At 53.1% G+C, this 20,919-nt stretch overlaps 2 protein-coding genes and 1 long non-coding RNA gene across 4 annotated transcripts; 2 read left to right on the plus strand and 1 right to left on the minus strand.

Moving 5' to 3' along the window:
- Window positions 1-59: 59 nt before the first annotated feature.
- Window positions 60-12,405, plus strand: PRPS1 (phosphoribosyl pyrophosphate synthetase 1). Its single transcript, XM_083797813.1, has 7 exons — window positions 60-375; window positions 2,597-2,780; window positions 3,123-3,221; window positions 5,014-5,138; window positions 6,885-7,058; window positions 7,804-7,963; window positions 10,326-12,405. The coding sequence occupies exons 1-7, from the start codon at window positions 254-256 to the stop codon at window positions 10,416-10,418; spliced, it is 957 nt and encodes a 318-aa protein (XP_083653939.1). The 5' UTR covers window positions 60-253; the 3' UTR covers window positions 10,419-12,405.
- Window positions 12,406-16,623: 4,218 nt separating this feature from the next.
- On the plus strand, window positions 16,624-18,332 carry LOC310881085 (thymosin beta-15A homolog). The gene is made up of 3 exons (XM_083797829.1): window positions 16,624-16,779; window positions 17,202-17,306; window positions 17,835-18,332. Exons 1-3 carry the CDS (start codon window positions 16,659-16,661, stop codon window positions 17,870-17,872), a joined length of 264 nt encoding a protein of 87 aa, XP_083653955.1. The 5' UTR covers window positions 16,624-16,658; the 3' UTR covers window positions 17,873-18,332.
- On the minus strand, window positions 17,861-20,901 carry LOC310881086. 2 transcript variants are annotated; one of them, XR_014572119.1, is made up of 3 exons: window positions 20,659-20,891; window positions 19,104-20,156; window positions 17,861-18,498 (listed from the first exon to the last, which is right to left on the minus strand). It is a non-coding gene; the product is annotated as an uncharacterized lncRNA (long non-coding RNA). The 2 variants fall into 2 exon arrangements; XR_014572118.1 differs by having other exon boundaries at window positions 17,861-20,156; window positions 20,659-20,901.
- Window positions 20,902-20,919: the final 18 nt, after the last annotated feature.

The following is a 20,919-nucleotide window of genomic DNA, read 5'->3' on the forward strand; positions in this document are numbered from 1 at the left end:
ATCGCGCTAGGGCGGGGCCGGGTGGGCGGGGAGTCTATAAAAGGCCCGCGCGGCTGGCGGGAAGGGGTAAGATGGCGGAGTAGCCGCGGCCGGCGTGGCTTGCGCTCCGTGTGCCGCGTCCCTGGGCAGCAGGCGGGTGGATCCCCGCGCCGTAGCGGGCCGCGGTGCGAGGCGGAGCGGGGCGCAGGAGGAGGAGGGGAGGGAGGTGGAGGAGAAGGAGAAGGGCAACGTCCCCGCAGCCGCCGCCGCCGCCATGCCCAACATCAAGATCTTCAGCGGGAGCTCGCACCAGGACCTGTCGCAGAAGATCGCCGACCGCCTGGGCCTGGAGCTGGGCAAGGTGGTCACCAAGAAGTTCAGCAACCAGGAGACGTGGTGAGGCGGGGGTGGGGGCGGACTACACCTCCCGGCGGCCCGCGCGGGCGACGCCGCGTTAGGGCCTCGCACAGCCGCCGCGCGGGGGCTGCTGGGAGTTGTAGTGCGGGGCGAGCGGTGGGTGGCGGGGCCCCGCGGGCAGAGGGGGCCGAGCACGGGCGGCCCCCGCCGCCTCCTGCCCCAAGCCGCCGGGCCGGGGCCTCCAGAGCACCGCGGCCCCCGGGGCTGGGCTTCGAGGGGGGCTCCGGTGGGCGTCCCTCAGCTGCGGCCCCCTCCGGCGGTGCCTTCCCCGGCCTGGGGGTGCCCCTTCCGTGCGTGGTTTGGGGTCGGTGTCCTGAGGCACGGCCCCGCCGGGCTCCGGGGCGTTTGGTGTCGCCCGGCTCCCCAGAGGGCATCAGGGCCTGCAGGGCAGCGGTGCGGGATGCGGGAGGGATCCGCAGCCAGCATCAGCACATGACAGGCCATGCGCGTGGCCCTGCCCGAGCTGGGGAGCCGAACGTCTCGCTTCATCTCTGCCTTTTGCTACCAAAATCCCACCTGAAATTAGAAGGGAGAGGCAAAAAAAGAACGCCAAGCTCTTAAATCTTTGTGTGGAAAAGTACAATTAGCATGTAACCACTACACGCAGTATAACACAAGCAGCCCTCAGTGCTTGCTCTAACGCTCTCCTTCCCTTTGCAGCCAATATATTTTTTTTCCAGGACAATCTGTAGAGACACGAGGCAGAATGTTGCGTTTCCGTTGCGTGGGTATTGATTGTAACCGCAAACTTTAAAGGCAGTGCAAAGAGTTGTAAAAAGAGTCTGTTTATGATTTACAGCAGGTGCAGTTGCACCTCTCATTGCTTTTTATTAACTGCCCATAGCCATTCCAGGTGACCAGCCAGCAGGTTTTTGTGTAATCAGCTAATGTGGCTTCTAAAGATCTGGTAGATATCGTACTTACCTTAAACTCATGGCAACATATTGCCTGAAAAAAGAGTATTTTATCAGAACGGTTCAGTGATAATTTTGAACGCTAAATGTCTTTAACCAGCTCTGATATTAGGTGCTCTGAGTACAGTGGGAGCTGACTTGTGTGCTAGCTGTTAATTCAGGCTCTCGCCCAGGGGGAAGTTCTCCTGGCAGAAATTCTGCATGAGAGACTGGTGCATGCTGCAAGTCAGTGCAATAAAAATGGCAAAATTACTTTGAATCAGCAGTGTGCTGGTGGAAATGGAGCAGCAAGACCCTAAATGCCCTGTGGTCAAAAAACCATGTTGAAGAAGGGGAGATGAGAGAATAAAATAAAACTAAAGATCTACCCTAAGGTGCTGTAAAATTGAAGCCGTGAGGAGTGTGTTGGGCAATCATCTGCCCACTTGCTCATGGTCTGATGTGGCAGCGAGCTGCAGGATGGGTCAGCATCTCCAGCACAAGAAGAAACTGTGTAAGGACTTTGTGTCTTCCCTAGAGTGCCTCCTGGTTCCTTCCAGATCCGTGCTAGGCTTCTCTGAACTCCAGTGTCGCAGTGCTTGGTGGTTAATCTGTTCCTACAAAAGGCCTTATACAGCATTTCTCTGTAGGAAGCCTCAGACCTGAGACTGCCGCTTGCTTTCCAACTCTGCCTTTGGCGCAGGTGTCTCGATACAGGCGCTGGAGCTGGCAGTTTGCTGCTGGCAAACAGGACCTTTGGCTTGGATTCAGTCCCTTCATCAGCTGGGATTAGTGTGCATTACATCCAGGAGGAAATTAACCCCAAAAGCCTTTCCAAAGTGAAAAGCTTGAGGGCTTCTCTGTTCAAGCCAGTGAATAGCTGTTATGACTCTAAATCTAATAATCTGCTGCAGCATAGCTGCTGTTAGAAGCTTGGCTCGGCTTTCTCTGCTGACTGGCCGTCATCCCCGCTTCCTTTATGCGCTGCTGCTTTTAACAGAGCTGGTTGTACTTCGGTGATTCGGAGGGACAAGGACTGTTTGAGGGTGTTTACATGCTCAGCTTGTGCTGAGCTTGAAAGTACAGGCTGAGCGCTTTTAGCCTTATTGAACCATTAAATTTGAGCAGTGAGTGATGTGGAATAGCCACTGAGCAAATAAGCAACAGCGTTCGTGCTGGACACCCTTGATGATAGTGCATTGTCACCCACAGGCCCTCGGGAGTGCAGCCCCTCGGTCGCTCTGCAGACACGTGTAATGGCTGGTTTTAATTTGTATTTGGATTCTTCTTTCCCCATCTGTCTCCAGCGTGGAAATAGGCGAGAGTGTACGCGGGGAGGACGTCTACATTGTGCAGAGTGGCTGTGGTGAAATCAATGACAATCTGATGGAGCTTCTTATCATGATAAATGCCTGTAAGATTGCCTCAGCCAGCAGAGTCACAGCTGTCATACCCTGCTTCCCTTACGCTCGGCAGGACAAAAAGGACAAGGTAAGGGATTAGGTAAAGGTTTCTGCTGGGGAGATGTATGTATGCGTTGAAAATCCTGACTGCCTGGCAAGGTTTAAACGAAGTTGAATATGTAGAAGAACAGATAAAAGTTACTTTAGCTTACTTAAACCTAAGGGCTTCGGACTGCAAATTCATCTTTTCATAAAGATGTAGTTCTGCTTGAAGAGATACCAACCTGTAATCACCAGCTGATGAGAAGGTGCAGTGTTAATGAGTACTTCTTTTAGTAACTGCTTGTGAATCATTGCCTAGAGGTGGAAGACTGACATCTTGATGAAGGAGTTGAACTTGTCTTAAATACTGTTTTTTTTCCCGTACTAGAGCCGAGCTCCGATCTCTGCCAAGCTGGTTGCAAACATGCTGTCTGTGGCAGGTGCAGATCACATAATCACCATGGACCTGCATGCATCTCAGATTCAGGTAGGAGCCGAAGTCAGGGAAGTACTTACCTGCGCCCATCTGAGCCTGCTTGCTGCCTCGCAGGCTTTCTAGTGATCTGCGTTTTTTAGCTGCAACAGCAATCAGGACCTGGGAACACAGGACTGGAAGGGACTTGCAGGGTCGGTTAGGGTACGGGGAGGTGAGCAACAGGTTCATCTGTAAATAAAATTATAGCTGTTCCTAATCAGACTAGGCATAATGAGCCCTGTGTAAATGAATGTTGGGTAGGTAAATGATCCGTGCAGCTTTGTTGCCATACAGTGACACCGCGTACTCTTTCTTAACTGGTCCTTTGAAGGATTTGAGATGGAGGAGGGTTTATCCAGAGTGTTCTTGAACAGTGGTTCATGAGCATTGCTTTCTCATGTTTAGTTGTCAGGGAGACATGAGTGTTACTGTCAGTGAGCGGCAGTACTGCTGCCCTGAGCTCAGTGACCCTCCTGGTGAGCTGACCCAGCTGCTTGTGAGGGGTTCAGTTGACCAGGACAGTGACCTGATGGTTTGCTGCTGGTTAGGTGGGCAGCTCTGCTTGTACCCGTTCACTTCCACGTTTCCTCTTATGTTGGCTTTAGTCCTCTTCCCGGCTGCCAGTGAACTGAAAGTTATTCATGGGTTTTGCTGGGTTAGTGAACCAAGTAGTGCCACTGGGCAGCTGAAACCTTGACCAGGTCTTGCTCTGACACAGCAAGAGATAACACCAAGCTGAGGAAGGATGGCAAGCTGCTGAATTGCTAGTCTTGTCTTTCTACCTTGACTGAGCTCTCTTGAGACCAGGAAACCAAAATCATTGTAGCTGGGATTGATGTGGCAAAGGGGAGGATACCTGATACCTGTTGTGTTGCCACAAATGGTTTGAATCCAGAGAGGTCAGATGTCAGCTGCCTGGTGAAGTAGGTGGGCTTGCTGTCATTTTAAGAGTTGAAAATGCAGCCCTTCATACTTCAGTATAAATCATTCTGGTCTAATTTGCCCAGAAATGCTTTGTCTCAGATGGAAATATCTATGAGAGTACAGCTGAGATTTTTTGAAAGATCATGAAATAGAAGAGCAGAGCGCAGGGTGGTATTTCTCTTCCCTCAGAGGCTTGGAGCTGTGATGTGTGCCACAGGGTTCACCGTCAGCAGTGGTGAGGTTCAGGTAAATAACTGATTTTGTGTAGATCAGTGTCCAGCTGGGTTGCTGCACCCCGAAGGAATGACGGTAGGAAGGATCTGCTAGCCCTACACCTTGCATGTAAGGCCTGTTTTGCTAGGCACTCCTCCCCACTCCTGCCCATTGCTCCCTGTCCAGGATTAACTTACAGGCTTTTAGTGACCTTTGAGGTTTACCTGGAGGAGTCTGCTGGGCCAGTGCGGAGTTGTGTAACCAGCTGCAGTAGTTTAAAAACAGATGTTACTCAAGGTTTTTTCATAGGTTTACTGTAGATACAAATGGTGTAGGTAATAAGCTTTAGAGATTGACTTTGTAAACAGGCAGCTAGCTGCTCTGGAAACAAGTGTGTGTTGGTTTTCTATACCACTTAGGATAGAACTAGTTCCATGTTGTAAAAGTGTCAGATGTAAAGGGCTAGGCATGCTGCTAAACTGGCTCCAGGCTTACGTTACTCTACCGTGTATCCCAAAGGCTCCTGCTATTCCACAAAGGAAGTAGAAGGGGAAGCTGGAAGTGCTGTGGGAAGGCGGTGGCTGCGTCTGATTATATAGAAGTCGTCTTCCGACTGTTTTTGAGATGTGACCTTCAGCTGCATCTGTTCCTGTCGTCTTTCTTGCAGGGTTTTTTTGATATCCCTGTTGATAACTTGTACGCTGAGCCTGCTGTGCTGAAATGGATCAAAGAGAACATCGCAGAGTGGAAGAACTGCACCATCGTTTCGCCGGATGCTGGTGGAGCCAAGAGGTAAGCTGTCAGAGCAAGCTGCGATGGTTCTGTATCTACTGCAATTCCTGAGGGCGCTTGGCACTAGCTGCGGCCTTGTTCTCAAGGCACGTGCTTCCCCTCTGCCAGTCTGCCACAGCTAGGGAAGAGAGGTCAAATACTCTTCCTGGGGAATGTTTAGAAGGTTTCTTGGGTTATGTGGAGAACTGAATAGCTTCTAGACTCACATGTGCATAGGTAGGAATTGGGCAATGACAACATCCCTTGGACTGAAACTATCTTTAGTAGAAGGGGAATTGTGCAAGTTAAAGGGAGGGAATCATGTAGCTCATATGCCTGTGCGAAGATGAGGTTACCCCTGCTGGTTAATGATGCCTTTTGATCTAGGCTGTTCTCTGCAGTGTTAAGCTTAGCCTACTGAGGCATTTTCGTGCTTTATTGCTCTTAATTTGAATTGCTTGCTGTGACTTCAGCCTGCTGCTACTCTTCCTCTTCCTGAGAGCAAAGATAATAGATGGTTACTTTCTTAAGAGCAGCAGCGTATGTTACAGCACACTTCTGCTTTGATAGTCTGGTAATCTACCATCTGCATGCAGATGAACACACCATTTTGTGGGCAATTTGGAGTGCTCTCAGGTGCTTATTAGGAGAAACTGGCCCGATTCTTGATGCTTCTGTGTACTGGCTCCATGTGAGCAGACAGCAAAGGGAAGCAGATGTGTCCTTTAATCCAGGGTATTGTTACACCAAAATGGTGGTGTGCTGACCTGATTCACATACTGTGGAGTGATTTAAGTTACCTGTCACAGCCAACCAATACTACTGCTGTAGAGCAGCGCATGCCTTCCTGTAGCTTTGTTGTGGTCCATGTATTAGACATGACCTCTTGTCTATGCAACTCCTTGTTGTGTAATGCAGTATGTGGAATGCCAAGTCAGCCAGCTATAATCGGACTCCTAGACTTCTTCAAAAGCCCCTTAAGCTGAAATGCGTTGATCTTAGGTGGTGTGGTATTTTATGGGGGTGCTGCAGAACTAAATACCTTAGTAAAGAGTTCAGTTTAACTGTCTTGCATAGGACTACCAGGACAATGAGTCTGATCTGCTGAGGATGGGAACCTGCTCATTATAAGTATAGAATCTCTCAGGGGCAGGTGCATTTTGCTCCTTACTGTTAATGCTTTTAAACTCCTTGCTATTCATCAGTATCAATATATAAAGTTTGGGTCCCTCCTGGAAGTTTTTTTGTGGTCTCTTCAACAAAAGTAAATGTTTGGTGGTGGACTTGCATTTTTCTTGGATGTGTACTCCTGCCACTGCCTTTGTGCTAGTGTCTGTATGCATTTGGCCCCACGACAACTGAGTGCTTCTGAGTGCAAGCAGATCGCTGTCATAACACAACTTAAGTCGTTCCAGTGCAGTTTTACAAAGATGACAAGTTCCCAAGCATTCTGGTTGCTTGAGGTTTGCCGAACTTGCTAGTTAAGGTTTGTTTTGAGCTTTAGATGCAAATTAATTTGCAGTGGTCAGGATGAAGACTGTTTTACTAGTCGCTGTTATCAGGAAAGATTAGATCAAAGATTTCAGTGGAAGTGCTTGAAGAGAAGCTAAGGTGGCAGAGTTGTCTTCTATGAACTGCTCGAGACCAGTTAGCAGATGTGTTGACAGCTTCTTTTATGGCAGTCTTAGTGCTTAATAGTTTTAGAAGAGATTTGACTAAAGCTATTGTGTGGAGTTAAGTGTGGTTTGGGAACTGTTCTCTCTTCAGAGTGACCTCCATTGCAGATCGGTTGAATGTAGACTTCGCCCTCATTCACAAGGAGCGCAAGAAGGCCAATGAGGTGGATCGCATGGTGCTGGTGGGTGACGTGAAGGACAGAGTGGCCATTCTGGTAGATGACATGGCAGACACGTGTGGCACCATCTGCCATGCTGCAGACAAGTGAGTAAGGCTGGCTGATTCTTTCCTAAATCAAAAACCTATTGTTAGTGATCACTGATGAATCGATCAGGTTATTTGCATGTGGAGTTCCACAAGGTAGCGTAGTTTCTAGATTACTGATCTATTTTCATACATGATAAATAAAAAGTCTAGCTTAACTTCTTACTGTATAAATAGCTAGAAGGTCTCCATAAATAGTCTCTGTTTTTTTAATTTCAAAACAGTTTATATTGAAGGTATGGCTAGTGGATATTGCTCTTGATGGGTAAGCTTAGTGATGTTTAATTTCTCACACTTGAGTTTAATAGTAGGTCATGTACCATCTCTGACTATATTTGGTGGGATTAAATGCTGTCTCAATCATCAACTTAAGATCATATGTCTGAATTTCTACTAGCAGTAAGCTTTTCAAGCTTTGGCATCAGCTGTCTACACTAGAAAAGCCAGCATACGCAACACCTTGGAGTATTTGCTGCCTTGTGTTGGCAGAAGTCACAGAAGGTGGATTAGTATGATCTAGCCCAAATGTCCCAGAACTGATAACAATGTTTTTTGAATGTATAGTTTGCCTGTGCTGGATTTTGTGGTACTTGTTAAACTGTTTTCTTTCCTCAAATCAATAATGGACTGGAGGGTCTGTCCCCTAAGCATATGGTATTCTCTCCTTTCCTCCTTGCCCTGCACCAATGTCATTTTGATACTGATTAAAAATTTCTCATATTTCTCTCCCCCCCCCTCCCCGTAGGCTTGTGTCAGCTGGAGCCACCAAAGTTTATGCCATCTTAACTCATGGTATCTTCTCTGGGCCGGCAATATCTCGGATCAACAACGCCTGTTTTGAGGCAGTTGTAGTCACAAACACAATACCCCAGGAGGACAAGATGAAGCAGTGCCCTAAAATCCAGGTGAGCATCTCATTTCTCTTCTGTCACTCTTCGGGGATGCTAGCGCTTGTCTGTCCCCCTGTTGGTGGGGAAGACCTTGTAATACTGTCTAGTGTTCACAGCAGTATTAACAGGCTATAGTTTCAGTGGCAGTGCTGACCACTCCTCGTGTTCTAATTGCTGCACAACAGCAGACCTGGTACACTGATAAAATACACCTCCTTATCCAGGTAGTCTTAAAAGTTTGTCATTTTTTCCAGTGTTTGTCTTATCTAGTTCAGATCACTGATTGAAGGGAGGACCATCATGTAAGCAAGCAGTTGTCACTCCAAAGCATACGGATACATGCTAATGACACACAGCACTCAAGCAGAAGTAGGTAGGAATTTCTGGAGCTGGTGATGATGCCAACTTCAGTTGTGAAATGATAACCTAGGTGAGACCCTTCACAGTAGGAGGGTGTAAGCCTTATTCCTCACAAAAACTTCAAAAAACTATCCAGAAGGATTTCTGCTCTGTGAGAAGTGTGGTTCTTGCCTTTCCTGATGCCCTTGGAAGATCAGAGAAGCTACTGAATTTATAACAGCAAGTGCAGGGACGCATAATTTCAAAGGATGTGACTGCTTGAAACATTGTCTTGTACTTCTGAGCCTGGGCGCAATCCTTTAAGCAGATCTCTTTATCCGTATGTCCCTTTTGTGACAAGACCTTTTGTGAAGAAAGTAGGCCTGATCCGGGGAAACTGTCTGATGTCTGGTGGTAATAACTAAGTGGCCTGAAGAGGGAGCACAGTCAGTCCGTGTATGTGTCCTGCTGGTTTGACTAAGAGCAGGTGACAGCTCCACAGGACATTGTTCAGATATGTGCCAAAGATAAAAGCACTTTGCCATCCATATCAAAGCAAGCAGCTGATTTCTTGATGCTCGTTTTGTATCTTGGGTTTTCTGTTTAGGAAAAGTACTGTGGCATTTTGTTTCTGAAGCTGGGGCTAACTTTCCTGGAAGAAAAAAAAAAAATGGCTGTGGATCTTGAGCTAGGTACAACTTGAGGATTTTCTGTTACCAGGCAGCTGGGAGGTGCAGCTTTACCTGAGCATTCAGACATTAAGAGGTTTGTCAGAAGCTTAAGGTGTATGCTGTAGCATACACACAGTCAAGGACATCCTACGTGTTGACTTCACAGTGCAGATATATAGGGCAAAGGCATTTGGAGAATTTCTGGGAGGTCCTGCTCATCACCGAGTCTGAAAAGCAAATGGAACTGCTAATGCTCAGCCAGTACTGCGCTGTAAGCGTAGCAGGCTGCCCAGTACCCGGAGTTCTGGTGAAAAGAAAGCTCAACTGGTTGAATCTGCAGTGAATTTTAAACTGGTTTTGGAAGCAAATTACAAGCTGATTGCAGACTTACTGGGTTACACTCGATCAGCACTAACTTCTGGGTGATACTCCTGCAACTGAACACATCTAAAAGATACCTGATGCTTCCACTTCCCTGCACGCTAACAGTTAACATAGGCAAAATACACCACTGCTAATCGGTATGTAAATAGCTGTAGCCAAAGATTGCAGTGGAGTCATTTTACAGGCTCTTACTTACACCTCACTCTTATGCTAACATCTCATGTTCAGTGTTGGGAAATACAGAAGCATAGGAGTTGTAAGTCCTCTGCTCTGTCTGCTTTTGCAGTTCTTAAATTTTTTTCTTTACTACTTAGGAGACAAACTATCCAGGAGAAAGAAACTTAAATATCAATTTCACTCAATTCATGTGCTATTACTATGGTGTTTCTTAGTGAGAGACTGCGTTATAGTGAAATGTGTTGGTGCTGGGGTTCAGAGCTAGAGTTCACTGAGTTTACTGAGACTTGATTTTTTTTCCCCTCCTGTTAACTGGTTTACCCCACCAGGTGGAGCCAGTCAGCACGGTGACCTGGTATTGAACTGGAGCACAGTAGCTTCACCTCTGATTTAAAAGAAAAAAAAACAACTTCTAGCAGTGATGATAAAGCCTCATGACTCAAGAGAAGCAACCTGATCTTGCTGTAGACTCCCTGAGCTCCTCTGCAACCTACACAAAATGAATAACATAGTCCCAGGGTAAACAGACTAGGGTAAAAGGTTTCTAGGGAGTCTCAGCAAAGAAGCGTAACGATAGACTGTCATCTTGGTGAAGATCAACAGTGAGGTATTTCTTGCAGTAGAATATCGTTGGGGTGATACAGAATAAGTCCCTATCCTGTGTAGAACTAATTTGTCTTCATCTGGCATGCTACAGATTCAGGGTAATGAGTTTGCTTTTGAAGTTCTTCCTGACATACTGGCTACTCTCCCAGGCTTCATGTGTCTTCTCAGTGACCCTGCTATGTCTTTCTTTTCCCCTCCAGGTGATTGACATCTCAATGATCCTCGCGGAGGCCATCAGGAGGACTCATAATGGGGAATCTGTCTCCTACCTATTCAGCCATGTCCCTTTATAACAACAGATGCCAGCTGCTGCTTGTATGGCTTTTTTTTAAACCAAAAGTTGTTCAGCTTGTTGTAAAGTTCAGTAGAAGACTCTGCTTGTTCCAGTGCAGTTCTCCACAGCTCCTCCTGCTTAAGTCAGGCTTACTGGCTCTGACCCCAACACTGGGAGGCTGGGGGGGAAAGCTCATCTCTGTAACACTCCAACTCCACCAGCAACCCTGTGCGTTGGGGCTCGGCAGTAGCATTGACTCAATACTGCAGATCTGTGGAGAGCAGGACTGACACATGGCTAATTGCCACAATTATTTTTGGAGGGGGGGGGGTGGGAGAGGGAGAGGGTTTGTCTGTGAGCAGGGTTAGGTGATCTGTAAGCACACCCTGAATTGTTTGGGAAGTAGATCTCCCTAGGAACATGTTGGTTTGGATCTACAGCAAGAGCCCAAGAGACTGCTTTGACTCTTACCACTCTGCATGTGACAGAAGCCCTTGAAGAGGGACGAGGAAGGCTTGTGTCTTGGCCAAGCTTGACCCTAGGTGAAGCCCTGGGGACACCTGGAAGGTGGTTCTGCTACAGCTTCCTCCTTTGGAAGGAAAGGAGGTCAGTGTAGCTTGCAAACTTGAATTCATCTTAATTGCTGAAGAAATGAGATGTTCTTTAACATGCTACACAGCAAAATGGTGAGAGCTTGGTGTGTGCAGTGCTGTCTTGCTGTGTTACCTTAGTGGTGAAGGTGCGTTCTGGGCAGGTGTTCTCCTCCCTCTTACACTGAGGATGCCTGGTGGTTGTGGGCTTTAGTTTTTAGGGTAGACTAAAACCAGTTCCTCAATTTCACAAGTTCCCATTAGCCTTGCTTGTGACTAAAGGACTGCTGTCATGTATTTTGTAGCTGCACTTTGATGTGCTGTGCAAATGTACCTTGATCCTTTTTTACCAGTACACCAGTAAACTCAGCCTCTTCACCCCACAGAAGCCTGGCGTTGCGTCTGGCAAGTGCCTGCTTAGATGCTACGGTGACCGAATAGGCAACAGCTTTGTGTTCAGCTGTCTTAAGCTCTGATTGCCTGCAGCCCTGCTGTCCCGCAAGTTACTGACGTGCTGGTTGCTTGCCCTGGTCACTAACTACTTGCCTTGAATGCGTTGCTCTTTGTAAAAGATCCTAAACCTGGGAGAATGGGAGGCTGCAGGACTACGGGGCCTGAAGAAGCCCTCAGGGTGGCTCTGATGCTGCGGAGTGTTTATGGCGGTGGGTTGAAGAGGCTTGTGGTACACAGTACTGGGAAAACTGCTGATCTGCAACCAATCTGACAGGCAGCAAAATGCCTGAAAGAGAAATACCAAAACTAGAGCTGGCTGAGGCTCTTGGATGTAAAATAAGTATCATCCAAAACTTGAATGCGTAGTAGCTGTACCAGACAATCTTAAAGTAAACTGTTAAATCTCTCCTGGACTCTTACGGCGTTACAGACCAAGCTGTTTTATGCTGTGGTTTTTATAAAGCACTCCTCTGATTTTTTTTTTTGTGAGACGGGGAAGGGAAAAAGGGAACAGAAGGAACTCGAAATAGCTTGCTAGGGTAACTAGCATGGCATTGAGAGGCTGGGGGCTGGGGTGTCGGTGGGATTAACTGAAAAATGTGGTTAAGATCTAGGGAAGTACTTCTTTAGCTGTGCCTTTTCGTGAAGACTTCTCCCCTCTCCCTTCCTAGATATCCTGTCCTGTGGCAATGTTAACACTTCTATTACAGTGTAGGGTTTTTCTTTTGTATAAGAATTGGTGTTTGTCTGGAAAGTGTGTGTCTCTTGCTTCTTTGCTTTGCATCCTGCACTGAGCTCTACTGAGAGTCTGATTCCTGCCTCCTCCTTTGGAGCCCCTGCTGCCACACTGCCAATGCCCCGAGAGCCAAGAGCCAGGACATCAGAGCAGCGGTGTGAGGATTTACAGCAGCATTTGTGTTTAAACTTAAGACCTGATGAAGGAATTAAACTTTTATTTAAAAACCACGGCCTCTGCCTATGAATGCTTCTAAGAACCCTACTGAGGTGTGCATCTTCTGAGTTGGGTCACTTGTAACCTTGGTCGTGGAGCAGTGTGATTTGGCATGAACCTTGGCAGGTCATCTGGTTTAACAGCAGGGCCGGCTGAGGTTCAGCTCTCCTGTGCTCGCGTTGCATGGAATAAAATGCTTAGGACCAAGCTACTTCTGGTGGCTTTTATCTCTGTCTAATCTTACAGACGTAATTGTTTGAGGTGGTAGTGCAGTTTCTCTTGCACTGTTGAATTGTATATCTGAGCAGATCTGTTCACACAATGTTCAGGTGGGGGAAAACCTAAATAGTTTAGCAAGCATGAATGAAGAATTGCTTAATGTCTTGCACGAAGCTAATGAGCTGAAGCAGCAGGATTGTTATGAGAAGCACTTGTTTACCTAACCCGTGATCCTTATTGTGTATTGTAGACCCAGAAAGTATAAATGAAGTTAAGAGGATGAGATGTCAGTTCTAGAGAAAGGTCTTTGACCTTACAGCAGTCTTCGTGCCCTAGATTGAACCATTGCTTCAGGAGCCATGGCCTCAGGTAGACTTTTGCTGAAGAGCACTACTGTCATTCCTCTGTTAAAATATTTCAGTACTGGTCATTGAATACCCAAACTGGATTTCTGCCCCCGCTCAGTTGGCAGCGTGGCAGTGGTGGTGTTGGTGTGGGTCTCATCAGGGTGATGTAGCAGACTTGATCTTCCTTAAAGAAAACGAGAACATGAGCTTTACAGATAAAGGTTTAAAACATTTTCAAACTGCTGAACCTATCTGAAGACAGCCTGGCTGACTGGCAGTGACCGTTGTGCTCTTAAAGCACAGGGTGCTATTGTTTTTCACACATGCCTCTAGGAGGATTAGAGCATTCTTCCCCTCCAGGGCAGTCACAAAAGTAGCATCAGGCAGCTGTGGTAAGGGAATCCCTTCACTGCGGGGTTGGCTGGGCGGAAAGCAGCCCCTGCCTTGTGAGCAGCAGGCGCTCAGCTCCTGCAGTGCCCTACGGGATGGGGGTGCTCAGCTGTCAGTCCAAGCAAGGTCAGTCCAGCAGCATTGCCCCCCCCCGTGATGTGCTGGTGCTAACTTGAGCTGTGTGCTGTGGTTAAGGCAATTCCCCAGCCTGTCCTGGGCAGCCTCTGGAGTAAATAAGGAACACGCAGTGCTCTAGAGGTGAATTGTGCAGTGTTTTCACAGGCTTTCTTTACAGCTGCTAATGAAATACCATAGGAAGCAAGTCATTCGCTTCCTCAGAAGAAAATCCCAAGTGGGTCGTTCCCTGTGCTCCGTAGCTGAGGGGGAGCTAGAGGAAGAGGATGGAGCTTCAGCAGCTCACGGCCACAGGCACGGTGCTGCTGTGTGCTGCTGGCTGCAGCGGGCAGATGCAGGGACTGCTGCTGCTCCTGTCTGTCAGGCTGCTACCTGATGTAAAAGCAGCAGCAGAAAGGGATGTATCAATCGCAGAGAAGTCCTGTGTCCTTGCCCAGCTCACCTGCCAGGGCAGTTGAAGGTAACGCACGGGCTGGGAATGCCTTCGGCTACGGGGAAAGCTGGGCTAACCATTTGTGCCTTGCAGGCAGCAGGACCTGGCTGCTGTTTGGAGCAAGATGAGGCATATCCCAGGCTGTTCTCACCAGCACTTCAGTTCCCTACCACTTCTCGCTGTTCCCTAGCAGTGTAAAGATGATTTCTCATCTCTTACACTCGGTGTTTCTGTGATCTGGAGAAATGAACAGTTTGCCTTGCTGCTGTTGAGCAATGGGGAAGTAGGAAGAGTTAACAAAGCTCTTCTTGAAACTGCTGCCTTGGCAAGCACAAGGAGAAGCAAAATCCATGGGAGAAATGAGCCGATGTCCTGGTGTAACACAGCAGCCCCAGCCTACTCCTTGCCTCCCTGAGGCACCCAGCTTTTTCCATGGTGGAAAAGAGGATGGTGGCAGGAGGCAGGGGTTAAAAACGAACTGAAAAAGTAAACTGGCCCCCCTGAGTTGGGGGGCTGGCTCACAGCCAGGCCGCTGCAGCTGAAGGGGATTTGGGTTGTGGCGTGGTACTGTGCCTGTCCCTCTAGGCAAGAGGCTGGAAAAACCCTCTGATCAGATACAGAAAACGTCCTGCCTCCTTATTCCTGGAGAAGGAAATAAAGCATTCCTGGAAATGGCCATCAGCAAGCCTCTATCAGAGCCCTGAAAGCCTTGTTCTGTGGGAGATTTAGAACTCATCTAAAATGGCTGGCGGTTGTTCCTTTCTATCTCGGGTCAGGGCTGCTTTCGCTTTCCTCCTCCCTGTTGATGTCTCAGTTCTCTCATTATAAACTACTGAGAGCGGAAATGCCAAAACGCGGGAGAAAGAAGCAGGTTGTGTGGTTAGGGGAGGCTTGGCAAATTTGTCATGGGATAAAGCTCTTGTTGGGATATACGCTCGCTCTTTGTGCAGGATGGGATTTAACAGCGCCCCAGCAGCCCCACATCTCGCCTGCTGGAAACGCCACGGGTCAGCTTTAACGCTGCGGGAGCAAGGGGTGGGTGCCTGCGGGGCTGTGGGGGGGAAGGGGGGGCACCGAGCTCCCTGCCCGTGCCTGTAAAGCCCCCGCCACGCTTCGTGCCCAGACAAAGGCCGCGGGGTCCGCAAAGCGCCGCAGCTTGTCGGGGGCATGCGGTGCGTCCCACGGGGCTGGTGCTGCTCCTCGGCTGGGGCAGGCGAGAGGCTGTGCGTGGGGAGGACGGGGTACGGGGTGCTCTCACGCTCTGTGGCTGCTGGGGACAAAAGATAAAACAGAGACTGTTCAGTATCTGCAAAGCGTGAGGAAAACAGGCAGGGAAAGAGGAGGAAGCTGGAGGGGAGGCAGGCACAGCTGGAGAGTAAACACAAGGTAAAGCACTTGCCTTCCTATTTGCATAAAGGCAAAAAGGATTTCCTTGCTTTCATTTTGAAACTGGGTGGGGTTTTTTTTCCTTTCAGCCGTGCGGGAGAAATGTGCCATTTCTCAGCTCACGGTGGGCTTTGCAGCGCAGGCTCTGGAGGGAGGGCTGGAAGGATGCTCACAGAGGCCAGCCCTGCCCGGGCTTGCTGCTCCTGGCCGTGGGGCTCGTAAAGTCAACACGTTTTGCCATGCCACCCCAAAACCTGGCACCGGCGAGGGGCTGGGGCTGCGGTGCTAAAGCACAGCTGCTCCGGGAGCAGCCTGGCCTGGGGCTTTGCCTGCAGCCCCTTCCCTCCCCCAGAGAGAGCTGTATGGAGGCTGCTCCCAACCAAACGTCTCAGAACAGCAGCCGCGTCTTAGGACGTGGCCGTAGGTCTCGGCCTTTGCCTTGTGTGCATGCCAGACACTGGGATTTGTTTAATTCAGAGCCCAAGGCATGCAGAACTCTCCATCCCCCTCCCACGACAGCAGCCTTTCAGCTAAAAAATGCGAAGCAAATGCTTCCTCGGGCTTGCTGGGGATTTTCTCCGCAAAACCACCAGTAAGCCTGGCCAGAGGCTCGTGGGCCAGGGGCGGTGTGAGAGCCGCTTCAGCGCAGCTGCTGCCCCGCTGCCGTCCCGAGGGATCTCTGCAGCAGGGCTGGGCGAGCCCCCACGGGGCCAGGCCCCACATTTTGACCCACGTTCCCCGAGAAGCCGTCGGTGGCCCCTTTGCTCCTGGGGGTGCTCCTGGGGGTGCTCCTGGGGGTGCTGCTGGGCGACAGCCCCACAGCGGGGCACGTGCCTGGCCGGGGGCGTGCTGCCTCGGGGGCAGGGGCACACTAACCCCACGCTGTCCCCCTGGGCACACCTGAGCCCCCAGGCTTCCTGCGTGTGGGGGCACGCGAGGGTGTGAGGGGAGCGGGGCTGTGAGGGGCACGGGGGTGTGCAAGTGCATGGGGCCGGGGCTGCGTGGTGTGTACACATGGGGGGGGGTCTGAGTGTGGTGTGTACGCGTGGGGGGGGTCTGAGTGTGGTGTGTACACATGGGGGGGGTCTGAGTGTGGTGTGTACACATGGGGGGGGGCTGAGTGTGGTGTGTACACATGGGGGGGGTCTGTGTGCGCTGTCTCTGTGTGTGTGGTGTCTGTGTGTGTCTGCTTGCACACGGGCGTGTGCGCGCGTACGCCCTCACACACGCGCCCCCCCGACCACGCCGCGAGGAACGCTGGGAAACGTAGTTCTCCGAACGGCCTCGCATCACCGGCGGCGGCCAGCGGACGGACTTCACTTCCCAAGAGGCTCAGCGTCGCGGCGGGAAGCCAATGGGCGCGCGGGCTGGGCGGCGGCCGGGGTATATAAGGCGCCGCCCCACGCGGCGCGCTCCAGTCTCACCTGGGGAGCAGCGGCGCGAGGTAGCGGAGCGGCGGCGGGCAGCGGCACCGGGTACGGCCGGCACCGGGCTGCGGGCGCCGGGCAGCGGGGCGCGGCCTCTGCCCCACCGTGCCGGGGCGCGGCGGGCTCGGGCTGCCCCGGAGGCGGGGGGCGCGCGCTCGGATGGTGCCCGGGGTGGGGCTCCGCGGGGCGCCAGTGGGTGCGGGCTGCGGCACCCAAAGGTGGGGGGGGGGCCCGGTGGGTGCGGGGGGGAGCGGGGCGGCGGCGCGGGGCTCGGGGCGGCGGCCGGCCCCGCCCTGCGCTATTGTCCGCCGCCGGGAGCGGCGGGGGGCGGGCGGGCGGCGCCCCGGGGTGGGCTGCCTTTGTCTGCGCCGCCCGGGGGGGGGGGGGGTCCCTGCCCTCCTCTCCTCCCCGGGTGTCCCCCCCCTTCCCTGCCCTGGTACCCCCGCTGAGCCAGCTGGGGCGTCTCGCAGGCAAGATGTGCGACAAGCCGGACCTCTCGGAGGTGGAGAAATTCGACAAGAAGAAGCTGAAGAAAACCAACACGGAGGAGAAGAACACGCTGCCCTCCAAGGAGAGTGAGTGCGGGGACCGGCGGGGGGCTCCTGGGGCTGGTGGTGGTGGTGGGCAGGGGGTGGCTGGAGGTGGGGGGCCCCGGGGTGCAGCTGAGCCCTGGTGCTGGGCTGCGGGGAGGCAGATGTTGGCCGTGGAGTGGGTGTCCTCGTGTGCTGATCTCACTGCTGAGGAATTCGGTGGGGAGAGGCGCTTCTGGGCAGCTGGGCTCTGACCCAGAGGAACAACACTGAGCGAGGGGTGAGGGTTCGGGGTGAGGGCGTCAGGGGGCTGCAGCACTCCCTGTGCCTGCCCTGGGGACCCGGAGACAAGGGCCAGGCTCTGCTGTGACCGTGGTGGCGGTGGGCACCATCCTGTGCATGGGGCAGGTGGCCAGTGTGCCCCATCACCCTGTGAGCTGAGGCATTTGGTTCTGCCACTTGGGTTCAAACAATAAAACTGGCTGCCAGGGCCTGAGTGATTGCTCTACAACCAGCTCCAGTGGGTGTTCCTACAAAACAGCACCAGATTAATGGCCCTCTCTTCTCTTTCAGCTATTGAGCAGGAAAAGGAATGTGTGAAGTCTTCCTAGAAAGATGGCCTGGTGGGAAGAGCACTTGATTTTTTTTTTTTTGCTTTGAATTAAATCATTTTTTTTTAATTTACATCATCTACATGTATAGAAAACAGCTGCATTACCTAACCCACTGTCCCACCTTGCTGGCAGCTTTGGCAGGTGGGGGGGACAAAGCGTGGCCCCCTCAGTCCATCGAAAGCCTGACCTAACCCCATCTCTGCTGCACAGCTGCCGCCTGTTGACAGCTCTGATCTCGCTCTCGTGCGGTGGGGAGATGAGCAAGGGCTATGGAGGCTCCTGGGGACGGACCCCTTCTGCGTGGGGGAGTGGGATCTCTTCTGGCCCGGGCCATGGCCTGGGTCTGTCTCGCATACTCTTCACTGACGGTGTTCTGTAGCCTCACTCACAAGTTTTGTCTTCCTTGGGGGAAAAATGAGAAGTTTATTATAAAATAAAAAAAAAATATAATGACTTACCTCTGGCTTGTGGCTTTCTTCCCTGGTGAAGGTTCAGGTGCAGGCCTGCATGCCCTGGGGGGTGGGAAGGGCTCTGCTGGAGGTTGGTGCTGCTCCAAGGGCCGTGGTGTGGTTCCTTCCAGCTGGGTCTGGCTTGGTGTGTGTGTAGGGCTCACTCCTGGTGGCCTGGGGGGGCAGAGCTTGGGGTGTGCTGGTGCCCCTCTGAGGCTTCTGTGGGGCTCAACTCGTGCCACCAGTTGTCCCCTTGCCATCGTGGTTCCTTGGTGCATTATCAGAGGTTAATTGTGGCCTTCCTGCTGTGTGCCTGGGCCACCCAGCTCCCGTGGGTGCCGGCTCTGTCCTCAGGGCAGGGCTCTCCCCTCGCTGCCTGGCACAGCCCTTCACCTGCAGCCACCCTCGGCTCAAGGAGCTCTTTCCAGCCTTGCAAGGGTGGCTTGGGCTCGGTCCTTTGGGTACCCTCTAAGCTGTTCCTGGTCCTGCAGGGTGAGGGGGAGCTGGGCTCTGCTGGTGCCCCCAGGCCTCTGCTGAGGTGTCACAGGACTTCGTCACCTCCACCTGGCCTCTGGGGCCACCACGCAGGCTGCTGTGCCTGCTTACAGAGGAGGTGGAGGCAGATCTGCCAGCTAAGTTTTGGCTGGTGTCCCTAGCTGGGGACAAACACGGGACTGTTGTACCCGTCCCCGTGCGGCACCAATCCGGCCGTGCCTGCGCCCACGCCCCACACCAAGGGCTGCAAATAACGCTGTTTGCGGGGCTGCCACTGCTCTCACCCTGCAAACAGCAGAACGGCCGGGGCTGGAGGCGCGAGGTTGGTGTTGCTGCGCTGCGTCAGGGCGGCGTCAGGGCGCTGTGGGGTTTTCTGTGGGGTGAGGGCAGTGGCAGGCAGCTCAGCGCACGCTGGGGTGGCTGTGCCCCCTGCAGCACCCCGATGTCCCTGTCCTGGGTGTACCGACCCCACACCCGCGCTGCTGGGGCTGCCTTATGGCCATCCCCACGTGCCGGGGTGTCAGCAGCTGTTCATCGCTCCATCGGGACTAGTGGTTTCCTTCAGGGCGGCCAGGGGACTGCTGCTGCTCCCCCAGTAACGGCCAGTTGTCACCATCGCCCCTGCTGGGGAGAGGCCCCCAGGCCCCTCGTGCAAGCTGCTCCTGCCCGTCACAGAGCTTCTCAGCCCCTTCCGCAAAGCAGGTGGTGGATGGGTCACAGACGGGTCAGGAACCGGCCCCGGCAGCGCCAGGCAGTGGGTTCAGCGCCTTTGTGTTGCTTCAGCACCCCCTGCCCTGCTGAAACGAGCAAGCTCACCCACATCCCCACCAAAATCACCGCGGGGAGGTACCGGCTGCCTTGCCCAAACCCCGTACCTTCACCTGTAAGGACAAGGAAAAGTCCGTGCTGCAACCCAGCACCCAAAATGTCCCCGCTGTCAGGAGAGGGTTAGCCTGTAAGGGGAGAACCATTACAGAGCAGGCCTTTACAGCAACCCTGTCCCTCCCTCCCTCCCTGGGCCTTCCCTGTTCGCCCCAGCACGTATGGGCACGGGGCTGCCAGCGGCGTGGGAGGCTGGGATGCCTGCCAGGCTGAGGTCCCCCCAAAACACCGTGGCTTTGGCAGCACGGGCACAGACGATGCCATTGCACCTTCCTCGAAGGGCCAGGTGCCGGGGGGGGCCGTGTACGTCCTGGAAATATCCGCGTTGCTCCCGCTGGGCCGTCCCGCTGCTCCTGGGGCGGTTTCCTCCCATGGCTTTATCGGGCAGCGAGCTGTGGCCGGCGCTGCGGAGGAGGGAGGAGGCGGCTGAGTCACCGGCAGGAGGAATCCAGGCCCTGCAAGACAAATACCTGGTGATCAGCAGCACGGGGAGAATTCGGATCAGGGCTTATGGCCGGGATGGGCACCGAATCCCCTCCACTGTCCCGTCCCCTCTGACTCAGACGGGGGAAGATTTGGCCCCACGGGTTTGCACGGAGGGGATATTCGCGGGTGTTGCCACCACACTAAGCTAAGGCAGCCCCCCGGCTTCCCACCCGTGCAGCTCCCCTGCGCGCACGAGCTGCGAGGGAACACCTGCACGGAGAGGTGGTTGGGAGGCCACGCGGGCGTGCCCAGGGCGTGCACGGTGCAGGTGTGTGCGGGCGTGCAGGAGGAGAGCCGCGGGGACGCGGCGGTAACGGGGCGGCGAGAGCAGCGGGCGAGGCAGCGGCCGCGGTGGCTAGCGGCACCGGGTGCCGCGCTCAGCACGCACCCAACGCCTTCCCCGGGAGCCGAGAAGTCACTGCTGCTCTCGAAATAACGCCCGGGAGGCCGGCTTTACGAACGGGAGCTTACCCAGCCCGCTGAGCGAGGGCTTAGCCCGGGATAACAACGAGCCGGGTGCACCCCGAGCTCCCCGCCCTGCCGCTCGGGGCCCGGCACGGCCCGGCCTCGGGGAGGCTGGGCAGGCCCGGCCGAAGCAGGGGGCCACGTGCCGGGCCACCCGCACCCCGCGGCCGCCCGCCTCGTCCCCGCTGCGGGCCGGAGGCCGCTTCCCGCGTGCCCTCGCCCCGCGTTGCGCGGCCCGGGTGCCGCTGCCCCCGGCGGCCCAGCCCC

This window comes from Anser anser (genome assembly GCF_964211835.1).
Source record: "Anser anser genome assembly, chromosome: 13".
Taxonomy (NCBI): domain Eukaryota; kingdom Metazoa; phylum Chordata; class Aves; order Anseriformes; family Anatidae; genus Anser; species Anser anser.

Excerpts from the sequence above, each read along its gene's own strand:
- PRPS1 (XM_083797813.1), top strand. The coding sequence starts at position 254 with ATGCCCAACATCAAGATCTTCAGCGGGAGCTCGCACCAGGACCTGTCG. Across the intron at positions 2,781-3,122 it reads GGCAGGACAAAAAGGACAAG|AGCCGAGCTCCGATCTCTGC; the intron begins GTAAGGGATTAG and ends TTCCCGTACTAG. Across the intron at positions 3,222-5,013 it reads TGCATGCATCTCAGATTCAG|GGTTTTTTTGATATCCCTGT; the intron begins GTAGGAGCCGAA and ends TCTTTCTTGCAG.
- LOC310881085 (XM_083797829.1), top strand. The coding sequence starts at position 16,659 with ATGGGCGCGCGGGCTGGGCGGCGGCCGGGGTATATAAGGCGCCGCCCC. Across the intron at positions 16,780-17,201 it reads GCGGCGGGCAGCGGCACCGG|GCAAGATGTGCGACAAGCCG; the intron begins GTACGGCCGGCA and ends GGCGTCTCGCAG. Across the intron at positions 17,307-17,834 it reads CACGCTGCCCTCCAAGGAGA|CTATTGAGCAGGAAAAGGAA; the intron begins GTGAGTGCGGGG and ends CTTCTCTTTCAG.